General features: G+C 42.2%; 2 protein-coding genes and 1 long non-coding RNA gene across 4 annotated transcripts in view; all 3 read left to right on the forward strand.

Annotated features, from left to right (window-relative positions):
* Positions 1-5,942, forward strand: part of zc3h3 (zinc finger CCCH-type containing 3) — a 70,088-nt gene extending 64,146 nt beyond the window's left edge. The window contains exons 10-12 of the mRNA XM_042416352.1: positions 1,309-1,469; positions 1,588-1,745; positions 5,679-5,942. Coding sequence (XP_042272286.1) covers positions 1,309-1,469; positions 1,588-1,745; positions 5,679-5,710 — 351 coding nt within the window. The 3' untranslated portion in view covers positions 5,711-5,942. The remainder of the gene's footprint in view (positions 1-1,308; positions 1,470-1,587; positions 1,746-5,678) is intronic.
* A 2,476-nt stretch (positions 5,943-8,418) lies between these two features.
* LOC121900229 lies at positions 8,419-13,499 on the forward strand. 2 transcript variants are annotated; one of them, XR_006096937.1, is made up of 4 exons: positions 8,419-9,300; positions 10,149-10,266; positions 10,643-10,709; positions 12,655-13,499. It is a non-coding gene; the product is annotated as an uncharacterized LOC121900229 (long non-coding RNA). The 2 variants fall into 2 exon arrangements; XR_006096936.1 differs by lacking the exon at positions 12,655-13,499 and having other exon boundaries at positions 10,643-10,976.
* Positions 13,500-13,508: 9 nt separating this feature from the next.
* Positions 13,509-18,252, forward strand: mafaa (v-maf avian musculoaponeurotic fibrosarcoma oncogene homolog Aa). The gene has a single exon (XM_042416353.1). The coding sequence runs from the start codon at positions 15,114-15,116 to the stop codon at positions 16,044-16,046; it is 933 nt and encodes a 310-aa protein (XP_042272287.1). The 5' UTR covers positions 13,509-15,113; the 3' UTR covers positions 16,047-18,252.
* The last annotated feature ends 8,468 nt before the right edge of the window (positions 18,253-26,720 follow it).

Below are 26,720 nucleotides of genomic sequence, written 5' to 3' on the forward strand. Positions count from 1 at the left end.
AAAGTAGTAACTTGCAAAAGAGTGGAGGGAATAACGGTATATCACGTCACTGCGCCTGTTTGAAAGGCTGTCGCACAAGCGCTGAACTTTGTGCGGTGAGATCATCGGACCCTTTATCAAGACAGAAACACTTTCAACACTTTGAGGGAATAAAAGGACGACGTCTGTTTACTCTCTCCACTTCAGAGTTCCTCGTAAAGTTTCAGTCAGGTTCAGATCTGGTGACCTTGGAGACTGTAAAAGATGCTGGTCCTCATCCTGATGTTCAAGAAACTGGTCTTTATTATTTTTTGGGGGGGGGCGATATTCTATTGGATTATCATATGGGAACACTGTTGTTTTATTGGTTGTGCCTGATTATTTTAAATGACCTCATATCATCAAACCAGCGCTGAAACAACCAATAGAAAATAGACAACAACTTTAATAATTGATAATGATTGATCTGTTCCAGCTTCTCAGATTTGCTGCTTTTCACAGTGTCATATTATTATAAAGTTAATATCTTTGTGAACTATTTTTTGTGACATTTTATAGACTAAACAATAGACCAATTCATCGACAGTGTAATGTACAACCAGGAAAAACAATGAATGACTCCCATAAAGATGTGATGGGTGTCCACAGCGTTACAGGTCCAGCTATATATTAAACATTAGTGATTTACTTTTATCAAAGTATAAAACCATTTATATTCAGAAAAATGAATAGATTCACTGTTTTCCTTTGCTCAGAAGTCCTTGTTTGGTGCTCTTTATACCAGATTATTTATCTTTTGATTAAAGTGGTTTATGAACGTCCGACACACCTATAAAACCCTCATAACGTATTGTTTTTATTGTGATCGACGTGTCGACTCAATTTAATTTGTAACTCTGGAAGCTGTTTTTGTGATCTTCAACTTCATTTTTGCTGATGCGGTTTGCGTTTGTAATGTGCTGGACTGATTTCAGACTAATCGCCTCATTACATTAAATAATTCTGCAAGTTTTTGGCCAATACGCTGGCAGAGTACACTTTCAAAAATAGTTGTAATTGGTTTTTGTTACTTACCAAGCAAAAATACGCTTGTCAAACCTTGTTGAGCTGAGACATGCCAAAAAAAATCAGTATAATTCAACGTAATATGTTTATGTGGGCAGACTATTACACACGGTATCACTATAGATTACACAGATAACACAGATGTCTTATGGATTCGTAAATCCACACATATTACATGTTTTTAGCAGCGTCAGCAGTCTTCACTTTCTTTGTGTGAGCTGCTAAATTGTTGCTTTGTGTTATTTCTTTGTCTCTGACCACCAGTGTAAGAAGAAACACACTCTGGTGTGTCCAGACTTCTCTAAGACCGGTTCCTGCCCACGAGGAACCCGCTGTAAGCTGCAGCATCGCCAACGAGCCAAACGAGGCGCCAACACCCTCACCAGCCCCGCCAGGAGAGCCCGCAGCAAGGAGCCCTCCAAGAGGTCAGAACAGATCACGCAGATCTTAAATAGAACTGATTTGAATAATCATTTAGTTTAATTTGACTGACTAGTCCTGTGTCATAATGGCTAATAATGTGGGTTTATTTTCACTCTCCAGGCCACGCTTGTCTGTGGTCATACCGCAGGGCTCTCAGGCAGCTCCAGGTACGCCCGCCGCGGGCTCTCTGGAGCTGCCGTCCTTTATCTCCCTCTCCAGCTCCCCAGAGGAGGCAGACGCACCGGACACGCTACCAGCCGACACCTCGCAGGTCAAAGGTAAGAAAGTATAAACTGCTGCACGCTGAAGAGTAGCCAGAAGTTTGACATAAAACAATCTAGTCAGCGTTGATGTGGAGATCTGCAGGTCAAAAGACAAATAGACGTCCAGATGAACTTTTTTAGATTTGTAGTTTGTATATAAACATTGTGTAGTTGGGAACTTTTTATGCTGTCAAAAACTGCTGCAGGTTAACTTCTACAGATCTGTAAATCACCAAATCAATCCTAAGAGAGGTCAAAGGGCAATTCATGTTTTTACAACCTGCTTTTTTTTTTTTAACTTACCAACTTGTCTGCTGAGATGGAAGGATGTGTCAGTAACAGGGTAGGAATCCAAGCAGTAAGATTACACAGGCTGCATGTTTTCTATACCCAGTGATTGGGAAAAAAATGTAACAAACAATAAAAATCTTAATCAATCAGTATTTATCGACATCCATTAGATTTTGCAAACTGACTTTGACCCACCACACTTCCCCTAGTTGTGCACTGAGTCTTTTCATGTGCAAAGAAGCACTGATTCAGATCACTGTTGTTCAGCTAAACAAGGATTTAATTAAAGGTTCTCAAGTTCAGATCCAAACAACAATGAATTGATCTACTTACAAGTATTGTGTGTGTGTGTCCAAAGCCTGATATATGTCATCCAGTGCAGCGTTGAGGCTCATTGACATGTTTTTAATAGTTTTTGGACAACAATGGAGGTCTACAGCAAAGAGGAATAAGATATATCAGACTCTGAACACACACATGATACTTGTATCAGTTCATTGTTGGTTTGGATCTGCAGATGAGAGCAGCTTTATCCTTTAAACACGTCTGACTGGACTTGGAGATGTTTCAGCGAAGTGAATCTCGTTTGTCCTGAAAGCAACAGGATGGAGCCTCAGTTCATGGGAGCGGGGGGGGGGCATCGGTGGTTTGTCTGTAAGTCTGAGCTGCGGACAGATAATGATGATGAAAACGAGGGGCTGCAGAATGTGTGTGATGATGCTCAGGGGAGGAGAGTAATATAAAGCTCAAGAGGACAGAGGTAATAATATTTAGGTTTTGGGCTGGACGGAGGCACAGCTGAGCTCTCTGTTGACAGACTTGATAGATAGAAGATTGAAAGTGAGGCTGCCTCCTCCTCCTCCTCCTCCTCCTCCTCCCCTCTCCTTCCCTCCCCTCTGCTCCACCATCCTCACCCCACCATGATCGACCATACACCTGCTCCTGCCTGCTGCACACACACACACACAAACACACACACACACACGCATGGGACGGCTGGTGCTGCAACACAACACCTAATCACTTCTAACACCTGTGTTCAACATGTTTCACCACTAAAGATCTAACATCGTTCTGATTTTCTCTGTTTTGACTCAAATTCTCTCTTTCATGTTATGTTTTTTTAACTAAGTGTGAACAAACAGTTTGAGTTAATCCTCTTGTAATCAGGCTTCCACTTGTGCACCGAGTGCTTCTCTCATGATGTCCTTAAAATACATCGGACCAGTTTACTCAAGTCATGTCTTAAAGACACATCCTTAAATAAAATGATTGAATGAAATGAAAAGAAGATGATGTCATATCTCCACTAAAGACGTGGTGTAGTTTAGTTGTTTTCTTTTTTATTGATGAACAAAATGAAAATGTCCCAGGAGGAAAAGATCTGACTGATCATCTGGTGAAGTCATTTAACATGAATCATCAAACTCAGATTAACTGTTTGTTCCTAGAAGATCTTCATTTAGTTATTGTCTGAGATGTGTTCTTTTTGTTGTTGTTGTTGTTTTTTAAAAGAGCATTTTCACTGTAATATGATCAAACTTTACAGCTGCTTTGTTTTCTTTTTCTCTTCAGTTCATTTTTTTATCTCGTATGTCATTTTTGTTATCATATTACTTAATGATACACAGAACATTCAGAACGTTGTTTTGATCTGAGGAGAAACTTTCTCTTAATCTGAGAAATGTGTTTCTGGTCACACTTTTTCATTCTTAGCTAATCCTCCTTCATGGTTTATATATAGTCTCCTTTGCTTGGAAACAGGACCTTTGACCCGACCTGAGTCATCTCAGCTCTGCCCTGAACACACACACACACACACACACACACACAGAGAGAGAGAGAGAGAGAGAGAGAGAGAGAGAGAGAGAGAGAGAGAGAGAGAGAGAGAGAGAGAGAGAGAGAGAGAGAGAGAGAGAGAGAGCAGAACTTGTTTTCATACTTGTGCTCATAGTTTTCTTAGTCTTTTTGTCTGTGTATTGAAATGTGTATCTATAGGCCAGTATATACAGGAAATATCCAACCAGCAGCTGCTGACTCCTGATGGACGGATCTTATCTCCTGCAAACATGGAAAATTGTGGAGTAACTTTCCAGGGCTGGAAAACAGCTGGAAACTGAGAGGAAATGTTAGAATATAAAGACATTTATACGTTGTATTATGAGTTTATCTGCATGTCTCTGTGTTTTTCTACACTGAGAACGTTACCCTGTTATTCCACAAACTGTTTGTGAAGAGCAGCCGGCAGCTGACGGGGTTGTGTTCAGGACCAGCTGAGGTTCAAAGGTTGATAACCAGTGAGAGTGTGTTGAACGGGCAGCGTGAACTCCACCAAGCCAGCTGGCGCTCTGTGTGGTGCTCATGTTCTCCTCTGTTCAGGAGGAAAGTCCATCGTCTAACAGTTATTTACCTGACAAATCTTTTTTAAATGGAGGGTAGAAAGTTTGTCTGTTGTTTCCTCTACAGACTGTAAAACTCACCTCTTGTGCAACACAAGGCAAAGAAATAGTATTTATTACAGCATACTTCATTACAGGTAAACTGTTTTACATTAAAGTGACATGAAAATATAATAAATAAAATACAAGAACAAACAACGACATCAACACAAACCTGCCTGAGGAAACAGAAACATTTTCATTCATCTCTCACTTTATTTTCATCTTCTATTCTTTTCAAACTATATTTATACGTCTTTTTATATTGTTTTGTGTTTCTTTCATATGTCTCTTGTGAGAAATCTCAGGTCATCAGGTAGTTTATGCTGAGATACACTCCGGCCCCTCTCAAGCCTCTCAGGTTATAAAAAAAACAGACTAATGGAGGAATTTATCGGTGCAGGATGTTAATGTTTTTGTCTCTGACAGGGTGTGAACCGAGCTGGGTTGGAATGATCAGTCAGTTGTCAGTTTGACATGAAACGAATCAACAGTTTTGATCATAAATAGTCAATTAAAAGTCATGAATCAAACAAAAATGCTGCTTTTCTCCTTTTAAAATCTTTGCAAATTGTGATTATCTTTGTGTTGAAGACTGTTAGTCGGATAAAAGAATTTAAAGACGTCACCTGAGGCTCTGGGAACTCCTGATGAGCAGTTTTGACTATTTTCTGATATTTTACTAAACAATTATGATGAAATGATGAATGATGAAGTTGAATCCCTAAATCTGACACTAACTAACATGTGATCCAGTGATCATTTCCTCGTCTCTCTCCTCTCAGTCCGGTGGGTTTGTGCTCTTAAGTATCACTAATAACAGTCTGATCCTTCACTCACACACACTGCACCACCCAGAGCCTCATTAAAGGTGGAACTCAGCCAAACAAGCTCCTCTTCACTTTGCATAAATTAGCTCAGACGCAATGTATCACTGCCAGACTGCGACCTCACACACACACACACATATATACACATCATGTACACACACACACACCTTCATCCATCGTCCCGTTCACTCGGTCATTTACTCATCAGCTGAGATGTCATCACTCAGCGTTTCAGCAGGATTCAAACACACAGTAGATCAGTAACACATGAGCGAACACACGCTGTCATTTCATAGCTTTTTTTAATTTAATTTCTTCCAATACTGCTTCTTCTTTTAATCTTCATCTGCTGTGTTTTTTTCCTGTTTTTTTTTTTTATTTCCCCACAGAGAAAAAACTGCAGATCAAGCCTCGGCTGTGAGACTACAAAGACCAGCAGCACTAGAGGTGGAAAAACACTTCCATGTGCCGTTTCTGAGCTCCAGGTTTGTCCTGACAGGTGTATCTGAATTACTTCACTCAGGGCGTGACATTTTTTATCTTCTGTATCTATAAATCAGTTTCACATATCACTCTGTGTGTTTACAAGACAGGTTTTTCCTTCATCAGGTTTTGTAAATTTTAAAAACAACAATAAAGAATCTCTTCCAGTGTGTTGTTCTACAGACTCTTTTTTTGACCGGTGTGTTGTGAGAGTGTTTATAGGCTGCCGGTGTGTTTCTGTTTCGGTGCAGCGGCGGCGGTGGTGTCACATGACCCCTCTTGAGTGTGTTGGTGAGAGTTTTCATGGGGAAGGTGGTGACAGAAACAGCAGTGCCCCTCACTTTCAGGCCCCCCGGAGACCAGACACACGAGCTCACGGTGACTTCATCGTGAGTGTGTGTTTGTTTGACAGAAAGCTGACGTGCAGATATTAGCCTGTTTTCTGTGTTGCAGGTTAAAACTTCCAGAGTTTAGATCATATAAACTCTGATGTCAGTACATTTGAAAATGATTATTCTTCTCTCCGCTGTGTCCTTCTACACAAAAGCCCCTTTCAGACAGGATTAATATGACAGAGGGAGGTGGGAATAAAACATTCACTCTGCTCCTTTAGTAATTTAACTCATCATTTTGAAAGGCCTTTTAACCTGTAATTGGATAGAACAGAATACATTTTTATTGTCCATCAGGGTGAAAAAACGTCCTTTGGCTCACCAAAACATAAAGCAGGACAAGAACAAACAACATACACAACAAACAACGACGAGGCACCATGGAGCAAGAACCTGCAGCCCAGTTTTTGGAGTTAAAAATGTTGATTGCACTTGAAATAAAAGACATGGATATAACAACAGTTTATCAGATGATCCATATGTTGATGTTAGCATGTTTCCGTATGTCAGACGAGCAGAAAACATTTTCAACTTCCTTCATTTTCACACAAATGTCTAATTTCACACTAAGCTGATAAAATACAGCTGAAGCATGCTGAAAAAACTCAGAAATACACTTTAAAACACAAGGATGTGACTCTGAGAGCATGAAGTTGTCGTGTTGTCGTTTTTTTGCCAACCTAAAGAGGAGGAAGAAGAGATTTTACAGGTTTTTTTGTTTGTTTTCTTTTTTTGAGTGTGAAAGTTCGTTCTCGATCGTGGAAATTGTAGTTCGACAAAAAAAAATCTCAACTCAAGGTCCACTTACTTGATTTTTTTGTTGTTCAAAGTGAAGAGTGGACTCATCTTTCTTGGACATGTAAAACAGCATTTTTAAAGATTTATCCACATATGAACATGAGTCCTTTACCTCCATTCGTCTCCACTCTTCTTCCCTGCCGTTTATTTCTCTTCATTCATTTCTATGTGATCTAAATGTTTGTCAGTGCAGAGCAGCGGATGAAGCAGAGGATGCTGGGACAAAGTAACTCATCCGCACCTCTGCTGATAAAACTATTAATACGCTGTGAATAAGAGTGAGCGTGTTTGTGTGTGTGTGTGTGTGTGAGTGCAGAGACTCATATTTACAACATTAATACACTGTTTAAATGAAGTGTTGTCACAGCGACAAACATGCAGCGTGACACCGGGGAGCGCGTTCGCCGCCTTAAAACGTGCAAATACGTGTAATAAAATACACGTCTGTCCTGCTTATTTTGAGATAATTTTCTAAATGTTTGCCGTCGACACTGAACAGCTAAAACAGGTTTTTTTTTTTTAATGTTAAATCTCATTTTATTCTTTAATTTGACAAACAGCTATTTTGGTGTCTCAGCAGGATAAACACTCACTGACACCTCTCTCTGTCTCTGCTGTCACACGATTGCACAACTTTAAAATAGTGACTTGACTGAGCGCTCGTAAATGATTTCTTTTACTGCTGCAGCATCAAATCACAACTGTCTGTTTGGCTCATGCCTTCATGCAGCTGAACTCTGCTGTCATTCAGAAAGTATCAGAAACACAGAACCATATTGATGCATTTGATGACTTTGAACAATGCAGCTCGTTCTGAAACATCTCTGGGTTTAACATCTTGTCGATGATGTAGTTCAGAGTTAACACTGCTTGAAAATATGTTATCCAAACCCAATAGTTGGTGTTTTTAATGTGTTTGTGGACAGATTCTTGGGATAGATTCTTGGTTTTGGTCTTTTTATGGGATTTTTCTCATGAATACCACAAAATGTGTCTCATGTTTTCAAATGTATCTGTTTGTGAGATCATTATTTAAAGGGAAACTCCACTTTTACACATCATGGTCTGTTTCCAGGTGTCAGGGAAGTACTACTGCATGTGTTTTTATTTTAAAAAGTAGTATATAACCTTTTGTCTCTTTTGTCTACAAGTTTGAGCATGAAGAATGAATGTGGGGGTTGTTGATGTTAGAAAGAAGTGAGGTTACAAGACCTCAGTAGCTCTTCATCGCTGCCGGGATCAGACTACACGATATTTTTGTCTTTCATGACGGTCACCGTGTCAGATTAGACAATCATAGTGCCAGAAATTCTTGACATGTCTCGGTCGGGAGACTGGCAACGCTACAAGTTATGACCTCAGCTAATCACTGTTCACGACCTTGTGTGAGTTCAAGAAACTGTGCGTCATGGCTACAGAAGCTCTACGTGTGATGCTGGTGGTCCAGTGTTATAAAAAGAAAAAAGAAAGACCTGAAGAGCGCCAGAGAGCACTCTGTCATCCTATTGGTCGACGTCAAGGAACACGTGGTCGTAGGAGATTCTGACCTGCTAAACCTTTCGTTGAGGTGTTGTGGGGCGTCCCAGTCTGATCCTGGCGTTAGCCACTTATAGCATAACATACCCGAATCTTTGACCAAGCTGTTAATAGTTTGGTTGCATTGTGGGTAATGTAGTTGGAATAAAAAAAGAGGACATCTCTGGTTCTGCTGCAGCGATTTTGAACCATTGTGAGTCCGACAGCGTTGTAGAAGCAACTGAATGGAAACCAAACCTCAGTGGAAAAGATGCATTTCCAGATTTAACAGCATTAATTTGAATCTGACCCCAAACAACGGAGAGAGATCAATCAAACTTGTAAAACTTTGGTACAGTTTGGCCAGTTTAAGTGCATTGAATACATTTTGTCAGGATGGATATTTGAGTGTGTGTGTGTGTGTGTGTGTGTGTGTGTGTGTGTGTGTGTGTGTGAGAGACTGTTTAACTCGATTCTCTCTCAGATGTATTGACAGCAGCGCGTGGAGACGGAGAGCTCGACATGTTTCTCAGAAAAAAGGCAGGAGACAGGGAGCCATCACTCTTCTCTTCTCACCACATTTTTTCCTCCTCCTCCTCCTCCTCCTCCTCACCCACGTCGCTCCTCTCCTGTGCTGAAGACATAAGTGCCTTAGACAGATGTCTGCTGCCTCTTGTCTAAAACCCTCAACGTGAGCTGCTGAGCTCGGCAAACTCTAATTAAGATCAATATTTCAATTTTTTAGTAAAAGCGCACGAGACGGAGAGAAGACAGAGGGAGAGAAATCATCTGTCCACGGAGACTCGGAGAGACAAAAAGAAAGGTCAACTGTGATTCTTCATACCGTGTGTGTGTGTGTGTGTTTGTGTGTGAGTGTGTGTTGGACAGACTTGGTAAAAACAGGTTAGTGTGTGAGTGTGTATGAGCGCATAGATGTGTCAAATATTCTCTTTTCATTCATTAAGCTCTCTCTTTAAGCTTCACTTCCTCTGAAGGAAAAATCTGTTTTTCATCGTGTTAGCTATCATTCCTCCTCCTCATACAGTAGATAGATGGATGATCTGACTGACTTACCAGCTTTAAAGGGGACATAACATGCTTTTTTTTATTTTCTGTCATTTATATACTGTTTTGATGTCGAATGTCTATGTTAAAGATGATCAAAAGCCCAAAACTTGAAGTGAACGTATGTAAAAATGCTGCCTGAAAGTCAAAAGTCAGGGCTTCAACCTGCTGTGAACGCTTTGTTTGCAAAGTTACCTCCACTTCCCTCCATGATGATGTCATTCCCAAACAAACAAACGTTCGTCCGCTCTGTAGCCTTGTTGCCAACATGTACAGATGTATTTTAGAAGTTTCCATTCAAGTAAAGAACAAGAAAGAGAAGTGAAATCCTGCTACTATAGTTTGTTTATGTAGCCTCCTGAGCAGCTGGAAACTTCCTGAAGCTGACCAATCACCAAGAGGGAGGCCTTAAAGAGACAAGAGCTGTTTCAGACAAAGGCTGAACTGAGGGGCTGCATAAAGAGCCAGTATAAGATAAATAAGGAGTTTTTAAGATATTCCAGTAGAGCCCCAGAATAGAAATACGTACCTGAAAACATGCACAATACGTCCCTTTAAAGGAACAGTGTGACATTTTGGGAAATATGCTTATTCTCTTTCTTGCAGAGAGTAAAGACGAGAAGATGGATACCACTTCCATGTCTGTACGGTAAATATGAAGCTACAGCCAGCTGCCGGTTAGCTTAGCTCAGCATAAAGACAGAAAACTGGCTCCGTCCAAAAGGTAACAGCGCCTAGAGAGAAATGATTATAAAAACAAAACAGCTGTGAGAGAAAAAGTAGATGAAGCTCACCTCAAACGATGAAGTTCTCTCTCCTCCAACTCTCTAGCGTTTACAGTCCGTGTTGTGCTCATCTTTTCTGCCGTTTCTTTATCTCTTCTACACTGATTGTGTTACAAATCAGAAAGGCTTTTTGATGAATGTCTGTCTCTGTTTTAGCTCATAAATATTCACGTTCTCGCGGGATTTCAGCGCTCGTCCGGTGATGTGATTGAAATGATTGTCTACCTATTGTCCGGTGTGTTGTCTCTGTATTTACTGTCGTTCAGTATGTGTTCCTCCGTTTGTGGAAACAGTCATCATGTGTGGTTTGTCCAGGTTCACCGAGAGTCTTCAGGTCTTTCTCCAGCTTTCACCATCTTCCCAAATCTCAGCGATCACTTTGGTGAGTACGATGTGACAGAAACCAACACTCGAGTTGTAATAAAGCAGAAATGTATCCTGTAACTTTTTCTCCTTTCAGCTTCAGATCCTGTGTTGTCATATTTTCTGCTTCTTTCAGACCACAAACCTGTCATCACACAGGTGAACAAACATGATTTCTATACAAGCGAGGCCTCCTACATGCGGTGAAACTCCTGATTTTCAAACTTAAGCCTCCCTGTTAACTTCACCGCCCGTGCACATGCGTGCGTGTCACATCCCTGTACAATTAAAGCTGATTCCTCTGGAGCAGCATTAGTGACTTAACGCCAGTGACAAAAAAAAAAAAAAAACCCTCCAGGCCTCAGATAACCCTGAGCCACCTCCTGGAGCCGGTCTCTTTGGTCCGGATGCGTGGCTACCTTGGCTCAAAGCTCGCCTCGTGGCCGGCTCAAAGCCCGCCGTCTATCCTCCACCTTGCTGATGTCCGTTTTGCTTAAATCGGTAGAACTGCACTTACAGCGAAGTCCCAATATGCAAAGGCACAATGAAAACCCTGACTTCAAAAATTTATGTCTCAAGCCCTCGGCCGCAGACACTCCCCTTCCCCTGACAATGAATAGACCACAGCAGATCTTCTTAAATGTGCCGTTTCAATGCAGACTGCTTAGCTTGGCGTTTGAAGGCCAGCTCCTGCTTATTTGATAAAAAAAACCCCTCTCCTAAAGACTTAGCACACCTAAACTTAAAATACCTTGATATGATTTCCGTCCCTTCTTCTCATACTCTTCTTTTCATCCTCGCCAGCAGATTTGAGGGGGGGAGGATGAGTATTTCATGGGCAGTTCGGACTGGAAGTTAAGCTCAGCAGCTGTGCAAGGTTTTCCTGTTCACATCTGACCAAGTCAAACTTACTTCCACCTGTTTTTTCCCCCCGCAGATCGGCACTTTATGCGGCAGATCTATCACTCAGATATCGGTGTGTGTGTGGATGGGACTCCGGGGGGCGGACGCTGCAGAAAAGGGTCAGGTGCAGCGGTGTCCCGGTGTCTCCCATGGTACTTATCACCGGTATCGACATCCTTCTCAACCTTCCGCCCCCCCCACCCTCCAGAAAAAAAGACATATGTGTCCAGGATGGAGGCGCGCGCGCGCGCGGCGGGGCTTAATTATACGTCGATCCGCACAGATGAGTCGGGATGCAATTTGTGGTTAATTGCGAATGAAAAACCCTGTAGACCACCGCCAAGACTATCCAATCATACTTAACCCCGCGTGCAGCCACAGCGCGGCCTCCTCCTCCTCCTCCTCCTCCTCCTCACTGCCTCGCGGAAATGCGGATTGATTTTTGGCAGAGGGGCGCGCGGCCTTAAATCGATCAGTGATTGATAGATTTGGTGGTTTGTGGTGTCAGAGGCATCCTCGCGGCTTCCTCAGAGAGTCAAATGAGTAAAGAAAGGAGACAGAAGAAGCGCTTTTTAATAAAGCTAATAAGCAGGATGTGTTTTATTTTTCTTCCATATTTTTTTTTAATCATTTTTCCTTTTATTAGTTAATCCATCCAGGACAGTAAATATAAATAAAACACTAGAAGAGAGAAATATATGTCTACACAAAACACAAAAATAACAATAACAGTAACATAAAATAGCTCAATACAAGAATATAAAATAAAACCTTAGCATAAACTATAAATATAATAAAATATGAACATAGGATAACACACTATATACATTAGACAAGTGTGCAAAGTTGTTGAAGTTTTAAAAATGTAATGAGGTAGAGGAGGAGTATTAAGTTATAGAAGAAGCTTAACAGAGTTTGGTGAGAGTTCTGAGATGTTGTAGAGAGATATTACTTTAGGCGGGAAGCTGAACCAGTCTGTTAGTCCAGTAGGTGGTGGAGAAGGTGGTCAGGATTATCCATAATGGATACCAGTTTGTTCAGTGTCCTCATCTCCACCACAGCTTCAGAGTTGTCTGGTTTGCAGCCAGTTACAGATCCGGCCTTCTTAACTCCCAGCAGACTACAGTACAGTGAACTGGTCACAACAGACTGGTAGAAGATTTCCAACATCTTGCTGCACATGTCCTCAGGAAATACAGTCTGCTCATCTCCTTCTTATATGTAGCCTCCATCTTGGTCTTCCAGTTCAGTCTGTTGTGGATGTGGACGTCCAGGTATTTGTAGTCCAACATGCCAACATCTTCTCCCAGAATACACAGAGGCTGTGTAGCCGTCCTCTTCATCGATCATCATCATCTCCCTGGTCTCAACCACGTTCAGAAGCAGAAGATTTCTTCCAGACGACTTTACAAAATCATCCCCCAGTGCTCTGTTCTCCTCTCGCCCATCACTTATACACCCAACCCACATAAGATTATAAATAACATTTAATCTGTAACAATCAGATCAATTCAATCTGACACAATGTTTGTTCAGATGTCTTTCTTTCTATTTTTGATCATATTTGCTTTACACCACAGCTGCAACTATTCTTTTATTTATCCTTTATTATCTGTATTATAACTGTATGTCTTTATTTTTCCCCCCCAGTGTCATTCTGTTAATCACATTGATAGTTATCTAGAATCAGGGTTCTTGGCCAATAAACTTGATTCTGATTTAATTGTAACCTCAGTTTTTGAGAAGTCAAAGGTGGAAATTAGAATAAATTGATTGGTCATAAAAATCCAGGTAATATTAGTGAAATCCATCTTAGATTTAAGGATAAATCACTGAAAATGTTTCCTTATAGAAGCAAAATATTAAAACCATTCATTTTAGAAGAAACATGAGTTCCTAACATGTATGAAAATAGTGATGATTAAAAAGTTTTAACTGCTTTTTTAAAATATGAGATGTGCTCCATATGGTAAGATCACTACAAAAAGAGACCAATTAGAGTCTAAAATAGACTCATTTTAAGTCCTCGTAAAATTCTATGGATACCAGGATATCCATAAAAACATGAATTAACGACTTGGAAGTCTGTGAAATGTGAATACAGTCGGACAGCCTCGTTACATAACTGACACGCGGTTTTGAAACGGTGTAAAAGTGTTGTGCTGTTCCGGGTAAACATTTTTTCTCTGAGAAAGTCGCGGGGCTCTCGTCTTACTGCTCGCTCCTGCCGTGCAGTAGCATCTGCTCGGTCACTAGAGGGGGGGATCTGCTGCACCTGTTCTCCCTGTGCGCCTCCGCTCCCCTTCGGCTATGTTCGGCTCTTTTCGGGCCGGTTTCCCCTGTCAGAGCTCAGGCTTCTGCTATAGGACAATGCAAATGCACCGCTGTGATCTCCTCCCATTGGCCCGTCACACCTCTGTGTGGGAGGGCCACGCTGTCTTTATAAGTGCAGATTGCCTTCCAGCGCCTCAGTGACACTGCGTGGTTGCACCGTGAAGCTCTTAAAGACACAAACTGAGGGCTGATATAGAGAAAACCAACTGGAATTTATCACCTCTTGCATAATAACACACACACACACACACACACACACACACACACACGTAAGGTCAACAGCGCACCGCCGGGTGAGAGGTGACAGGACCGTGGGGACCGAAGCTGTAAGTAGACACTGCTTGAATTAAATATCCGGACTGACCACAACAACAGAGGACCAGAGTCTCCCGTCCTGGCCGAGTAGGAGACGGAGCTGCAACTTCAGATTCACACGAACTTTGAAAACTTGTGCACGTGCCATTCCGTTTTTTGTTTTTTGTTTTTTGGATTCCTGGGACTTTGCTTTTTTTCTTCTTCTTCTTCTTCTTCTTGGCACACCTTTACGCACGCCCGCGCAGCGCCTTGTGACTGTCACTATCCGTCTGATTTTGATTGTGTGAGAAACTTTTAATCCGAGCCATGCTGCAGTGACGTGGGACTTCATGATCAAGTTGCCAACAGCGGGAGGCGAAGAAGGATGCTTGGAAAATATTTATAACACACCCGAGCGGAGGAGACGAAATCTTTTCGTGTTACTTGATCGAGCAGAACCGAGGACACTAAATCACAAGGAGGCAAGTGGGCTGCAGAGGTGAAGCGAGGACAAGACAGGTTGGTGTCTCCAAATTCACCGGGCTCGAGTTTCAGCCGCCCCGGGGGCTCCTGGTAGGCTATTAAAGCGTGCATTTGACCTGGGATAAGTTGTCAACAAGAGCAGCGAGCGGAGGCAAACTGGCAGGTGTACAAGTTCATTTACATGCATACGTATATTCACGCCACTATATATAGAAGTTGACTTAGGGACGAACAGCCTTAATAAGTTTCTCCACCCACCCGCCGGCCCTGCAGCAGCTCCACGCACCAGGCGTGTGCGTGTGTCTATATATACACCATACAGGCTTTTATTCCTCTCCGCAATCTGTATCCGAGAGGGCTGCCGGCCGTCGGTTTGGCTGTGAGGGCAGGAGTCGTCGCATGGACTGACATGGCCACCGACCTCGCCATGAGCGCAGAGCTGCCCAACAGCCCTCTGGCCATCGAGTACGTTAACGACTTTGACCTGATGAAGTTTGAGGTGAAGAAGGAGCCGCCGGAGGCCGATCGCTACTGTCACCGCCTCCCGTCGGGCTCACTCTCCTCCACCCCGATCAGCACACCCTGCTCCTCCGTGCCTTCCTCGCCGAGCTTCTGCGCCCCGAGCCCTGGCGCGCAGCCCAACCAGAGCCTCGCCAACGGCGTCAACAGCAGCGGCAGCAGCAACAACAGCAGCGGCAACAACAATCACAGCAACGCGGGCAAGCCTCAGCTGGAGGACCTCTACTGGATCCCCAGCTACCAGCACCACATCAACCCCGAGGCGCTCAACCTGACCCCGGAGGACGCGGTGGAGGCCCTCATCGGTAACGCGCACCACCATCACCATCAAGCTTACGAGGGTTTCCGCGGGCAGCAGTACGTCGGAGAGGACCTGTCCACGGCCTCGGCGGCCCACCATCACCAGGCCCATCACCACCACCACCATCATCACCACCACGGCCACCACGCCCGCCTGGAGGACCGCTTCTCGGACGAGCAGCTGGTCAGCATGACGGTGCGGGAGCTCAACCGGCAGCTGCGGGGTTTCAGCAAGGAGGAGGTGATCCGCCTGAAGCAGAAGAGGCGCACCCTGAAGAACCGGGGCTACGCGCAGTCCTGCCGCTTCAAACGCGTCCAACAGAGGCACATGCTGGAGACCGAGAAGTGCACCCTGCAGAACCAGGTGGAGCAGCTGAAGCAGGACGTGGCGCGCCTCGCCAAGGAGAGGGATCTTTACAAGGAGAAGTACGAGAAGCTGGCCAGCCGGACCTACAATGCCGGTGGACCCGCGAACACGAGAGATCCGTCCGGGAAACAGGCCAACACCGAGTTCTTCATGTGAGAGACTGAACGATAGACTCTGAAGTACCCCCCCTTCCCCTCCCCCCTCCCACCCCGTCCACCTAAACATCCTTGTAACATTAATTTATATTTTTCAGCGTTTGTATTTTGTTTACAGTTATTCCCTACGACAGAAAAAGACTTTGAGAAACATCTAAACAAATGAGCGTTAGATGCGCACAGAAATAATCCTCGTGCGCATTTTGAGTCTTAAAAGATGTTTCGGCTAAACTTCTGTTCGTCCACAACAACAACAACCTGTCATGTTGTGATGTGGGCACATGGGATCACTTTAGCCTGCAGACTTTTCTCTGGTGCAACAGAAGCTGGTCAGAAGTCTTACTGAACCAATCTGACCTTTAACATGACTGTCTTAATTCAGAGAGAGATGATTTTGTCTTAAACTGGGAGTGGGGGTTGGGAGGGGGTGATTTTTTTTTAATAAAGGAAAATCTGATTGGACTGAAATAGAAGCAGAAAAAGCAATACACCGCCTCTCCTTTGGCTCCAGGAAAGCTCAACGGACTTTTATTTGTGTGTGAAAGAGAGACGGTCAAGTGATTTTCAATATTGCAAGTCTATAGTTTCCCCATCCCTATTTGCAACCCTGCATGCAGGACATGTATGGTAACCTCCAGTCATCTCCCCTGAATCCTTCCACATGTATGGAAAGCATGGCCCATGGTTCTCTCCTCCTCTAACGCTTCTCCTCCTCCTCCTCCTCCTCCTCCTTCCTCTGCCATCAGTAAAGGCCTGGGTATGCAAAAAGCCACAAAAATGTCCCCCTCCTCCTCCTCCTCCCCACCACCTTCTTCATAAACCCCCCCGGAGAGGTGCAAGGACTGCAGACAAAAATGCAAAAAAACAATCTGCTACTTAGAAAAAAAAATGGATGCGTCTTTAACTGCTATTTTCAATCAATTTTTCTATTGTTTTAAAAAAAGAAAAGGGAAAAAAACGACAAAAAAGAGATTATCTGAGCCAGATTTTAGACTGTATTTATTTCCACCTGTACATAATGTGTAGAGAAAAAAAACAGTTACCTGTGTTATTTTAACCTTTTTCTCTCTTTTTAAAGGAAAAAAAAATTGCTTTTGTTGCTTGGATTATTCGAAAAATGTCTTAATACGAAAAATGTTTGTATGTTACAGCATGCAAATCGTCTAATGGTATCCTCCTCCTACTGAACATGTGTAATGTCAAAGGCAAGCCTATACTGCACTAAGAAGAGATCAAACTAGACAAAACGTTTTGTTTTCTACCTTCATAGGACCTTTGATCTGTTCCTCTCTATAAAAAAAAAACATTAAAAAAAAACCCGGATGTAAATTTGATGAGGTTTATTAGACGGACAAGGACTGCATTCGCTGCTAAAACTCTATGCACCAACCTGATGATTAAAAAGACTTAATGATTAGGCTATTTCTGTTTTTTACTTTCAATATTTGTAGACGAAATTTATTATTTTTTTCTAGGGGGCCTGCGGGTTTCCTCTCGCAGCCCGGTGTCTTAATAAGATCTTGTGTCTGATGGGAGGATGCTTGATTGTTTTTATGTTTTTTTTTTCCTTGGTGGTAGAGCTCACTGTTCTTGGAGTAACTCGATGCATTATTCTGTCAACAAGAAATCCCTGGTTCGTGTGTTTTTTCTGCTGCCTAGATATATGTGCAATATTGTGCAGAAGTGTCCGATGTTCAGCCTACCTGTTGTTGGTGGTTGGTGGATGATGGTGGGAACGTGCAGGAAGAGATGATTCAATTTTAGATCGTAATGACACCGAATAACAGCAAGAAAAAGCAAAAAGGATAAATGTGAAATTAAAAGTTCCTGTTTTAATGCGAAGCAAAAAGGTTTTTTTTTTTTTTTGCGAGACATCTGCAAATTAATCTTTTTTAAAATCGAGGCGCCTCTCTGTAACTTTATTCGTTTAAATCTGATTATTTTTTTCTTCTTTTATTTGATGCAACTTGAAATTTTAATAATTCCTTCTAAATCCGAAATCTTGATTTGACCCTCAACAAATGAGATTAAAAAAAACAAACAAACAAACCCGAAAGCAAACTTCTGCACAGTGCTGTTAATGTATATCTGTACATATAATTTCTATATTTATTCAATGAACGTGTCCTAACGTGTCAACAAGTGAAAAACCTACAAAGTGGAACGTTGTTGAGAATCTTGTTTTCATAATGTTTAATAAAAAGTTCTGTCCCAAAACATCTGTCAGACTGCTGCCGTCATTGTTACAGACAGAAAATATAAATCCTTTTTTTTCCCGCCTAATTATAACTGATTGAAGTCTGGAGTTAATGTGAGAGCATCATTCATCTGATAGACTGACTCTGGCTCTTATTTTAAAGCCAGCTGTGTTTCGTCATAGAGACTAAATTAAACAATATTTCAAATTAAACCTTAAATATGATCATCTATAAAAAAATAACTTGACAGCAGGATAAATAATTATGCTCATATACGTGATGTGTAAAAGATGAACAGACTTATTTGCAGCCAACAAACATTTATTATAATGAATAAAAATACAAATTTTATAGTGTTAAAATATATGAAAACATGAAATAAATTTGATTGGATGCTGACAATGAGGGAAAACCTGTAAAACAATTATTTTGTCGAGAAAAGGAAAAAATGTGATAATGTAATAATAAAGAATTTTATTATTATTGTTCTTAAAATTGCAAAAAATATATTATGTAACCGTCCATCAGCTGAGTCTTAATTAGTGTGTCTCTAAATATATTTTTGGTTTTATTCTCTGGTATTAGAGAGAAGTCTCGCTGCTGTGAGAGCAGATGATGATGATGATGAAGGGAAACTGCAGTGTGTTTGTTTGGATGTTTGTGCCGCGCAGCTTGTGTCTGATGGAGCCGGTGTGGAGTGCAGGATGTTGGGGCAAGAGGCTGCTCTGATCTCCGGGGACATCAGCCCAGATTTCTAGATTTGTTTGTGAGTGTGTGTGAGAGAGAGAAAGAGAGAGAGAGTATGTGTGTGTGTGTGAGAGAGAGAGAGAGAACCAGCGCAGGCGAACACAGCCGCCCTCCTCAGCTCCGCTGCCCCGGCTCTGGCCGCCTGTCAGCGGGCCTCTGCGCGCCTCGTCAGCCGGTGATGGATGGCTGAAGCCGGCCTCTTCCTGACAGCATCGAACAACGAGGTAGATGAGAAAAACTCTCTTTCTCTCTCACTTTATGTCAAGGGTGTGTTACCATAGAGCAGCTATGCACGAGAGAGTAGATGTCCACTGTGTGTGTGAATGTGTGTGTGTGTGCGCGCGCGCGCGCTCTTGCACGCGCCCTAAACTGCATTAAGTGGTCTCTGCTCCTCTCAGGTGGAAGCAGCGCGGGTTGAGACAGATGCCACCCCGCGTTGGTGCTGATGTGACACCGCCGTCAGGCACGGTGGGTGGCGGCTCACTTCCAACACATATCATGCTCACTGTGAATGAGTGTGTAAGTGTGTGTGTGTGTGTGTGTGTGTGTTTGTTTGTTTGGGGGTCAGACGTTGAAGGCTAATAGATGGTTACAGAGGTCAATAATAGAAAGTCAGTGATCTGCACAGCGTTGCAGCTTCTGCAGGTGCATGTTTACATGTGCACTTAAGCCTCTCTTTCTGTGCTCTGTGTGTGTGTGTGTGTGTGTGTGTGTGTATATAATCTGGCTTTTTGAACTTTAAAGCTTAACTTCAACCATAACACGACTGTCATAAACATATTTACTGAACTCAAGTAGGAAAATTTGTCTTTTTTTTCTTGCAGGTTGTCAGATAAACTCAATACTGAAACCTAAAAACTGTCAAATTTGATAATTTCATATGTTTAAAGTCTAATAACAACATTGGTGTGAATAACAGTCATTATTTATGGTGTGTGTGTGTGTGTGTGTGTGTGTGTGTGTGTGTGTGTGTGTGTGTGTGTGTGTGTGTGTGTGAAAGAGCCAGATAAAGCGACTCAGGTGCGTTTCAGTTACAAACTTTCTTCTTTCCAAAAAAAGTCGTGATTATGTCAATTCTCCATCTTCTTCGTTGGTTTCTTTGCAGCGCATCATTTAAAACATTCCAGTCATCATCGAATAATTTCACCACTTCTTCACCACACGTTTTATGACACTCAGCTCGTCTCATATTATTACACAAGCTGACACACTAATATGTAACACATTCACTTTCTAACGCTGACGTGCAGCGAATCATTGTCCGTGTTCTGCTCACCAACTTGAGAAATTCATCTTTTTTTTTGAGGGAGAAACACACAGATCGGTTCAGATTTTAATTTTCACTTAATATATCTCTTCTCCTCCTTCTCTTCCTCTCTTTCTCTCTCTCTCTCCCTCCTTTCACCCGTCTCCATCACTCTCCTCCTCTTCCTGTTTTTGCTGACTCAGAGGAAACATTGAGCAGTGTGACAGCCGTCACCTTACACAGAGTCAGACACACACACACACACACACAGATCGTGGTGATGTATAGAGGAATGCAGGAACAGGCGTGTGCTGTGTGTGTGTGTGTGTGTGTGTGTGTGTGTGTGTGTGTGTGTGTGTGTGTGTGTTTGTGTGAGAGACAGAGAGAGAGAGAGAGATCACCATGACTACACCGTGGGCTTTTCTTTCCATAAATCAGGGCAGAGTCCATCCGAGAGCTGCGTCTGAGAAACAAAACAAGTGAAGCAGCGAGAGAGAGAGAGAGAGAGAGAGAGAGAGAGAGAGAGAGAGAGAGAGAGAGAGAGAGAGAGAGAGAGAGAGAGAGAGAGAGAGAGAGAGAGAGAGAGAGGGGCAGTGTGTCTCTGGCGTCTGGAGCTGCTGCTGCTGCTGAGATTCAACACAGTCAGCGTCTCTTCGGCTCAGCTTACCTCCAGTATACCCACCTACACACACACACACACACACACACACACAGACACACACACACACAGTCCAGACAAACACTGTGGAGGCTGCTGATAGATTCACATCCTTTTAATAAGACTGATAAAAACCTCAGACTCTATAACTCTTTCACCTGTTGTTGTTGTTGTTGTTGTTGTCGTCAAGGCCGGATTAACAGGAGCCCCAAAAACATCAGTTTCACTATATGACAATTTGATTTATTTCAAATGCGTCAAGGAATTCGCACCATTTAAGTTCATCCACAAGTGCAGAGTCCAATATCAACCAGCGTTATTACTGTTAAATCTCAGCCCAGCATCCCTACATCACACTACAGAATATAACAAGACGCAGAACCGAGACTCTGTAAGAAGAATCTCAATCAGAATCGTCGCCACTTGGCGAACAGCAGGAGAGTCTCTGAACAGTCAAGAGTCTGTAGGTGTTCTAGTGTTTCAGTCTCACTGTTTTCAGGTCAAGCATGATTCTGCACAATGCACCTCCACTGCCAATTTTCCATTTTCTTCACCTTTAACCAACCGGTGGTTGTCATGAGGAGATACTGGAGAAAGAAAAGAATTTGAAAAATGCTGGCATCGAACACTTGCGCTATTTTTTTTTCAGAATCGTCCAGGACTAACTGTCTTTTTTCTGCAACAGGGCTGCAAAAATCTAGTTTTAACACATTAGTTGTTTTATTTTATATTGTGACTCACATGGTGAATATTCCTAATAAAGTTGTGTTAAATTAAATTAACATAATCTAAACTCGCACAGAGAGAACCTGGAGCCAGGTAGTTTTATTCCAGTATATATATATAAATACAGTTGGTTGTTGTCTGGGCAGATGATAAAGCTGCCATGTATAATCTGCTGTATAATCTGCTGTATAATCTGCTCTCAGTGGGGCTGATCAGTCAGGAATAAACAGAGTAACACCTGCACACTGACTCCAAATCACAGTTTTATTCTTTATGACAGTTTTCACATAAATCTTGAGAGAAAAAAGTCATGACTGGATTAAACTTTCAGGGGAACCCAGGGGGCAAAAAAAAAGCTGCTGTTGGACCTTTTTCACAGCCTTCATTTTGACTTATAATAGTAGGAAAAACTCAGGTGTTACTAATGACAGTAACGATTGTCTCTGTTCTAGTCAAGAGTCTCATTATAAGCTGCGACGGTGAGTCAACGAGCACAAAACCAGGATCTGAAACCAGAGCAGAGTAATGGAAGTGTGCCATCGTTAATTTTATTACTTAAACATGTCAGAAGCTCTTTTATAAACGAGATCTGGATCATCATGAATGTAAGAGCCAAATTTGACTAAATATAAGAATGAATTTTTAAAATTTTTGTTATGTGCATTTTTTTTACATATAGCTGATAATCAAACTATTTATTGTTAGTGGAATAATTTATGTGATATATAGTTTGTGGGTTATTGCATTAAAATGTGTGTATGTTAAGACTTAACTAGTGTGCAGTTAGTGAGATAAGACACAGTGCAGCAGAGTGAAAAGGAACAAAGTTAGCTAAACTTAAGGATGGAACAAAACTGCATAATAACACATAACAACACATATCATCATGAAGGAGAACAGGTTTTATTATTATTTCCAAATTTTCCCTTTTTAAGAGAAGCTACGTAGGACTGGAGATAAACACCTGAATGCAGATGGATGTTAATAAACTGTTAAAACCAGATTGGATCTCCGTCGTTTATTTGATTTATGAGTTAATTGAAGAAATATGACTGAATATGAGTCAAAATGTTCCACTGAGTTCTAAACTAAAGCCAACAGTAGATGAAGTGTGATTATACATACGAGTATAAGAGTAACGCCTCCACACCAAACAGCATATTTGGTTAAATAGAGACCAATAAATAAATATATAATATTTAAAAATAGTTACCACAACGTCATATGCAGAATATAAATATGAAGATGAGTGTGTTTAACCAGCCTTCAGCCCTGAGTGACGACATTAACATCTGTCAATGAGTTTATCATCTACACCTGTTGTCAAAGAACAAATCAGCTTATTGGTGTCTACAGATTGTCATGGTAACCAATTTATAAACATTATGACATGATGGATACATTTCTGATTAGCAGACAGTCTGCAAGCCTTGAACCTACATATGATGTTTGTATAATTACGCTACTTCACTGCTGGAACATCAGTGGTTTGTCTTTGCTCTCGATCAGCGTTTATCGCTAAAACATCACATATTTTGGGATCTAGAAAGCTATTAGGTTGTTTTAATGAGTCTTAAATTGTCTTTAGGATGTATTATTGTGTGTGACTGTATAGATTTTATTCATTTATTATAACTGCAGTGCTTCACTCTGATGTTCGGATTGTTGCTGCTGATCCTGACGAGGACGCTGTTGAAAAAGAATCTAAATTAATGTAAATGAGGTTTTCCTGGTTGGATAAAATAAAAAATAAAATTAAAAAAAAAGATAAAGAAGGATGCTTTTATTATTTTTTTTATTAATAATATCCTTGCTGGAGTCTTGGAGCCCACAAGCTCCATCTGGTAACGTTGTGCCGGTGCTCCAGTTAGGTCGACTCCCGCGGGAAGTGTTCAGCTTTAAAAAGTTGTCACCCTGCACAAAATGTAATCGACATTTATGATAAATCACCTGCGTGCTGTTAACACTCACAGGGTATTAATAATTATTACTCCTGATCTGGTGATTGAGTTAGTGACCCGGGGCCAGGAGCCGAGGGGGGGGCGGAGGGGACCGGGGGGCCACACCACCGTCCAGTGCCAGTACCCGCCCGACACGCCCAGGAAAGCAATTTGGCAGCGGTGGCGCGCTGCTGCTGCTGCTGCGACCCCTGAGCGCGTGCCCTGCCTCCACACTGTCACACACACACACACAGAAACACACACACACACTCTGACATGCTGCATGCTGAGTAGACAAATTCAAACATGCTATCACAGGAGAAAATATGCCCAAACAGCAAATCTAACCTTGTCCCGTGCTTTGAAAATACCGTAATAAAAAAAACCTAACCAGCAAACAAACAAACAAATAAACGAGAGCAGCAGGATGATGTGCTGAGCAGGAGGAGGGGTGATGTGTGAATCAGAGAAAACAGGCTACATTTTACCTGAAAGAGGAAATAAAGCCTTTAAAATGTGTCATAAAAGAGAGAAAACCCTCTAAATTACCTGCACATTGCACTGTTATCACAGTCATTTGCAGTATCGCCAATAACTGCACAATTGGTGTTATAATTCTATAATTATTGTGCTGCAGATTGTACTTGTGTTTGTGCTCGGCAGCGGCGTCAGCTCGTTAGATGTTGCCAGGAATTCACTTAAAGAGAATTTTTTCCTTCATGTTATTTTATTTCCCGTTGACGCTGGTCATGAGGCGATTTACTGAGTCAACCTTTTAATGAGGGGTCGAGTTCCTGCTGAATCCCCGAAACCACAACTATCAGTTCCCTTCATGTTTCACTTCCCCATCTGTGTGTGTGTGTGTGTGTGTGTGTGATTCAGCGTTTCTGTCCAAATGTACCGATCGTTATTCCTCAAACTTCATTCATTTTTATTTTGTTCATTTTTTTTATCGTGTCACAGGTGACACAAGCTTCTTGTTTTGATAACAGTTGGTTTGTGGATGTGGTTTGTGGGCAGAAGGATGACACACACACACATATATTTATACACACACACACACAGTTGTGAAGGAGCACACATGCTGTTGACCAGATGAATCTGTGCAGTAATGCAGTGGGGAGGACTGTCCTCGGTGGCAGTGGAGGGTCAATCGACAATCAATTATTCCTTTCAGCCTGGCCTGCAGCCACACCACAGACTGACTTCCTGCACCAAACACACACACACACACACACACACACACACTTTCTCTCACACAATCACAAGACACAGTTCACTCACAATCCTTCAGTCTCCAGTTGACACACAGCCCACAAAACTCACAGCGGTCACGTTTTCATCTTCCGGAGAGTAGTTCTGTGTAAGGAAGTGTACGAGAACGTGATTTTGTTTACTAGCTTGTTGTGGTTCATATCACAACCTCTTGACTTTGCACTAAAGTTCTTTATGATGTACAGTGAAGTACAACAAGCTAGCGAAGCTATAAACACCACCTTCCTGCACATGCTCAGTGGCGTCTGCCGTAGACAGAACTACTCTCCGGAGACTGAAAATGTGATCGCTTTAAAGTTGTTTCTAAACAAACTAATGTGACCATGATGAAGGAACATGTCACCCAGCGCAGCAGTGTGGCACAGTGACGTGTTTTTAATAGTTTTTGGACAATAACGGAGGTCTACGGTACAGAGGAGTAAGATATATCAAGGTTTGAATGCACACACGATACTTTTGTACTTGGTTTGTTGACAATAAGGAAAATATAGCCAGCCTTATCTTTAAAACTATGCATTATGTTGTAAAATTGATCATATATTTATGTAAAGGTGCTCTCCATACATGTTTTAAGATGTACAAAAATACTTTGCTTTGAATCTTTGAATAATAATATGTGTATGATTTGTTTTTTCCATGAAAAAAGTTACCTTGTTAAAACCCTTAAAATGACATTTACTCCTTCTGTCTCATCCCTCCCTCAAAAATCCAGAATCTATAGATATGCAAATATTTCAGTGTTTGTGCCCTGGAGGCTTCAGGTTTCCACGTCACGCTTGTGTAAGATGCACACTGAACCACGACTGCCTGCACAGTGAAGCTCAAACTGAAGTAACAAGATGACAAACATGTTTTTGAGTGAGAACGCGGGTGCAAAAATGGTCACAAGCAGCAGAAGAAGAGACAAAATACTGCAGTCGAGCGTTTCTCACCATCCCATCATGATGCATTATTTTAAGGATTTCCACTGAACTACAAAAGCGATCACCACTCAGCCATCAGTGTTCTTATCCTCAGTCTGTCCAGTCAAGTACATGAAGCCAGACCAATTTCTAAACACAGTTGTTTTTTCTTTCTGAATGACTCCTTGTCAGTCCTGAGGGTGGATCTGTGTTCGCCCGGTGCCAAAAAGACTCTCACAGATGACAGCGGAGTGCCAGTACCACGCCGCCCGCTGTCATGCACTCTGTCACCCTCTGCGCCCGCAAAATGCCGCGCAGGCACTCGCGGTGGTGACGATGGTGCAGCTGCAGAGCCGAAGTGACTGAGGTGTCACTGAGCCTGACACACGTACTCGAGACCTGGACCCAGAGGCAGACACACGCTGTCCGGACTGATGCTCATCTAAAAGGTGCCCACGTATAAATGCTCATCTGATGCTCATCTAAAAGGGTGCACACACACACACACACACACACAGAGACTGACAGTGTGTGTGTGTAATGTTTGTTAACTGTCATTTTTGTCATGCAGGAGGATGCTCAGTCAGGAAGGAGCCTAACTCTCTGCAGGAAACTCTGTCAGAACAAGATCTTATAACGTGTTACCCACCGTATCTCACATAATCTGTGCTGGTAGAGAAGATTACAGAGATATTACATTACGAGTGGCAGCTAACAGACACAGTGAGCCATCAACTGTTGATTTGTTGTTCGAACACCATCAAGATGTTCAGGTTGAACCAAAGCTAAACTCAGTTGAAAAGTCTGCACATGCACTTGCAAATGACCAAAATCAGTCCTTACTGGGGAAGGGCCCCGTGTATGAATATCTGAGGAACATCAGCAAAAAAAAAAAAGATCATTTTTAACTCAGAATGATGCTGAAATGCTTTTATTACAAGCCGCTTACATTACTGCACTTCTCTTTTTACTGGGTTCCCGAA

Source organism: Thunnus maccoyii, chromosome 7 (genome assembly GCF_910596095.1).
Source record: "Thunnus maccoyii chromosome 7, fThuMac1.1, whole genome shotgun sequence".
NCBI classification, from domain to species: Eukaryota; Metazoa; Chordata; class Actinopteri; order Scombriformes; family Scombridae; genus Thunnus; species Thunnus maccoyii.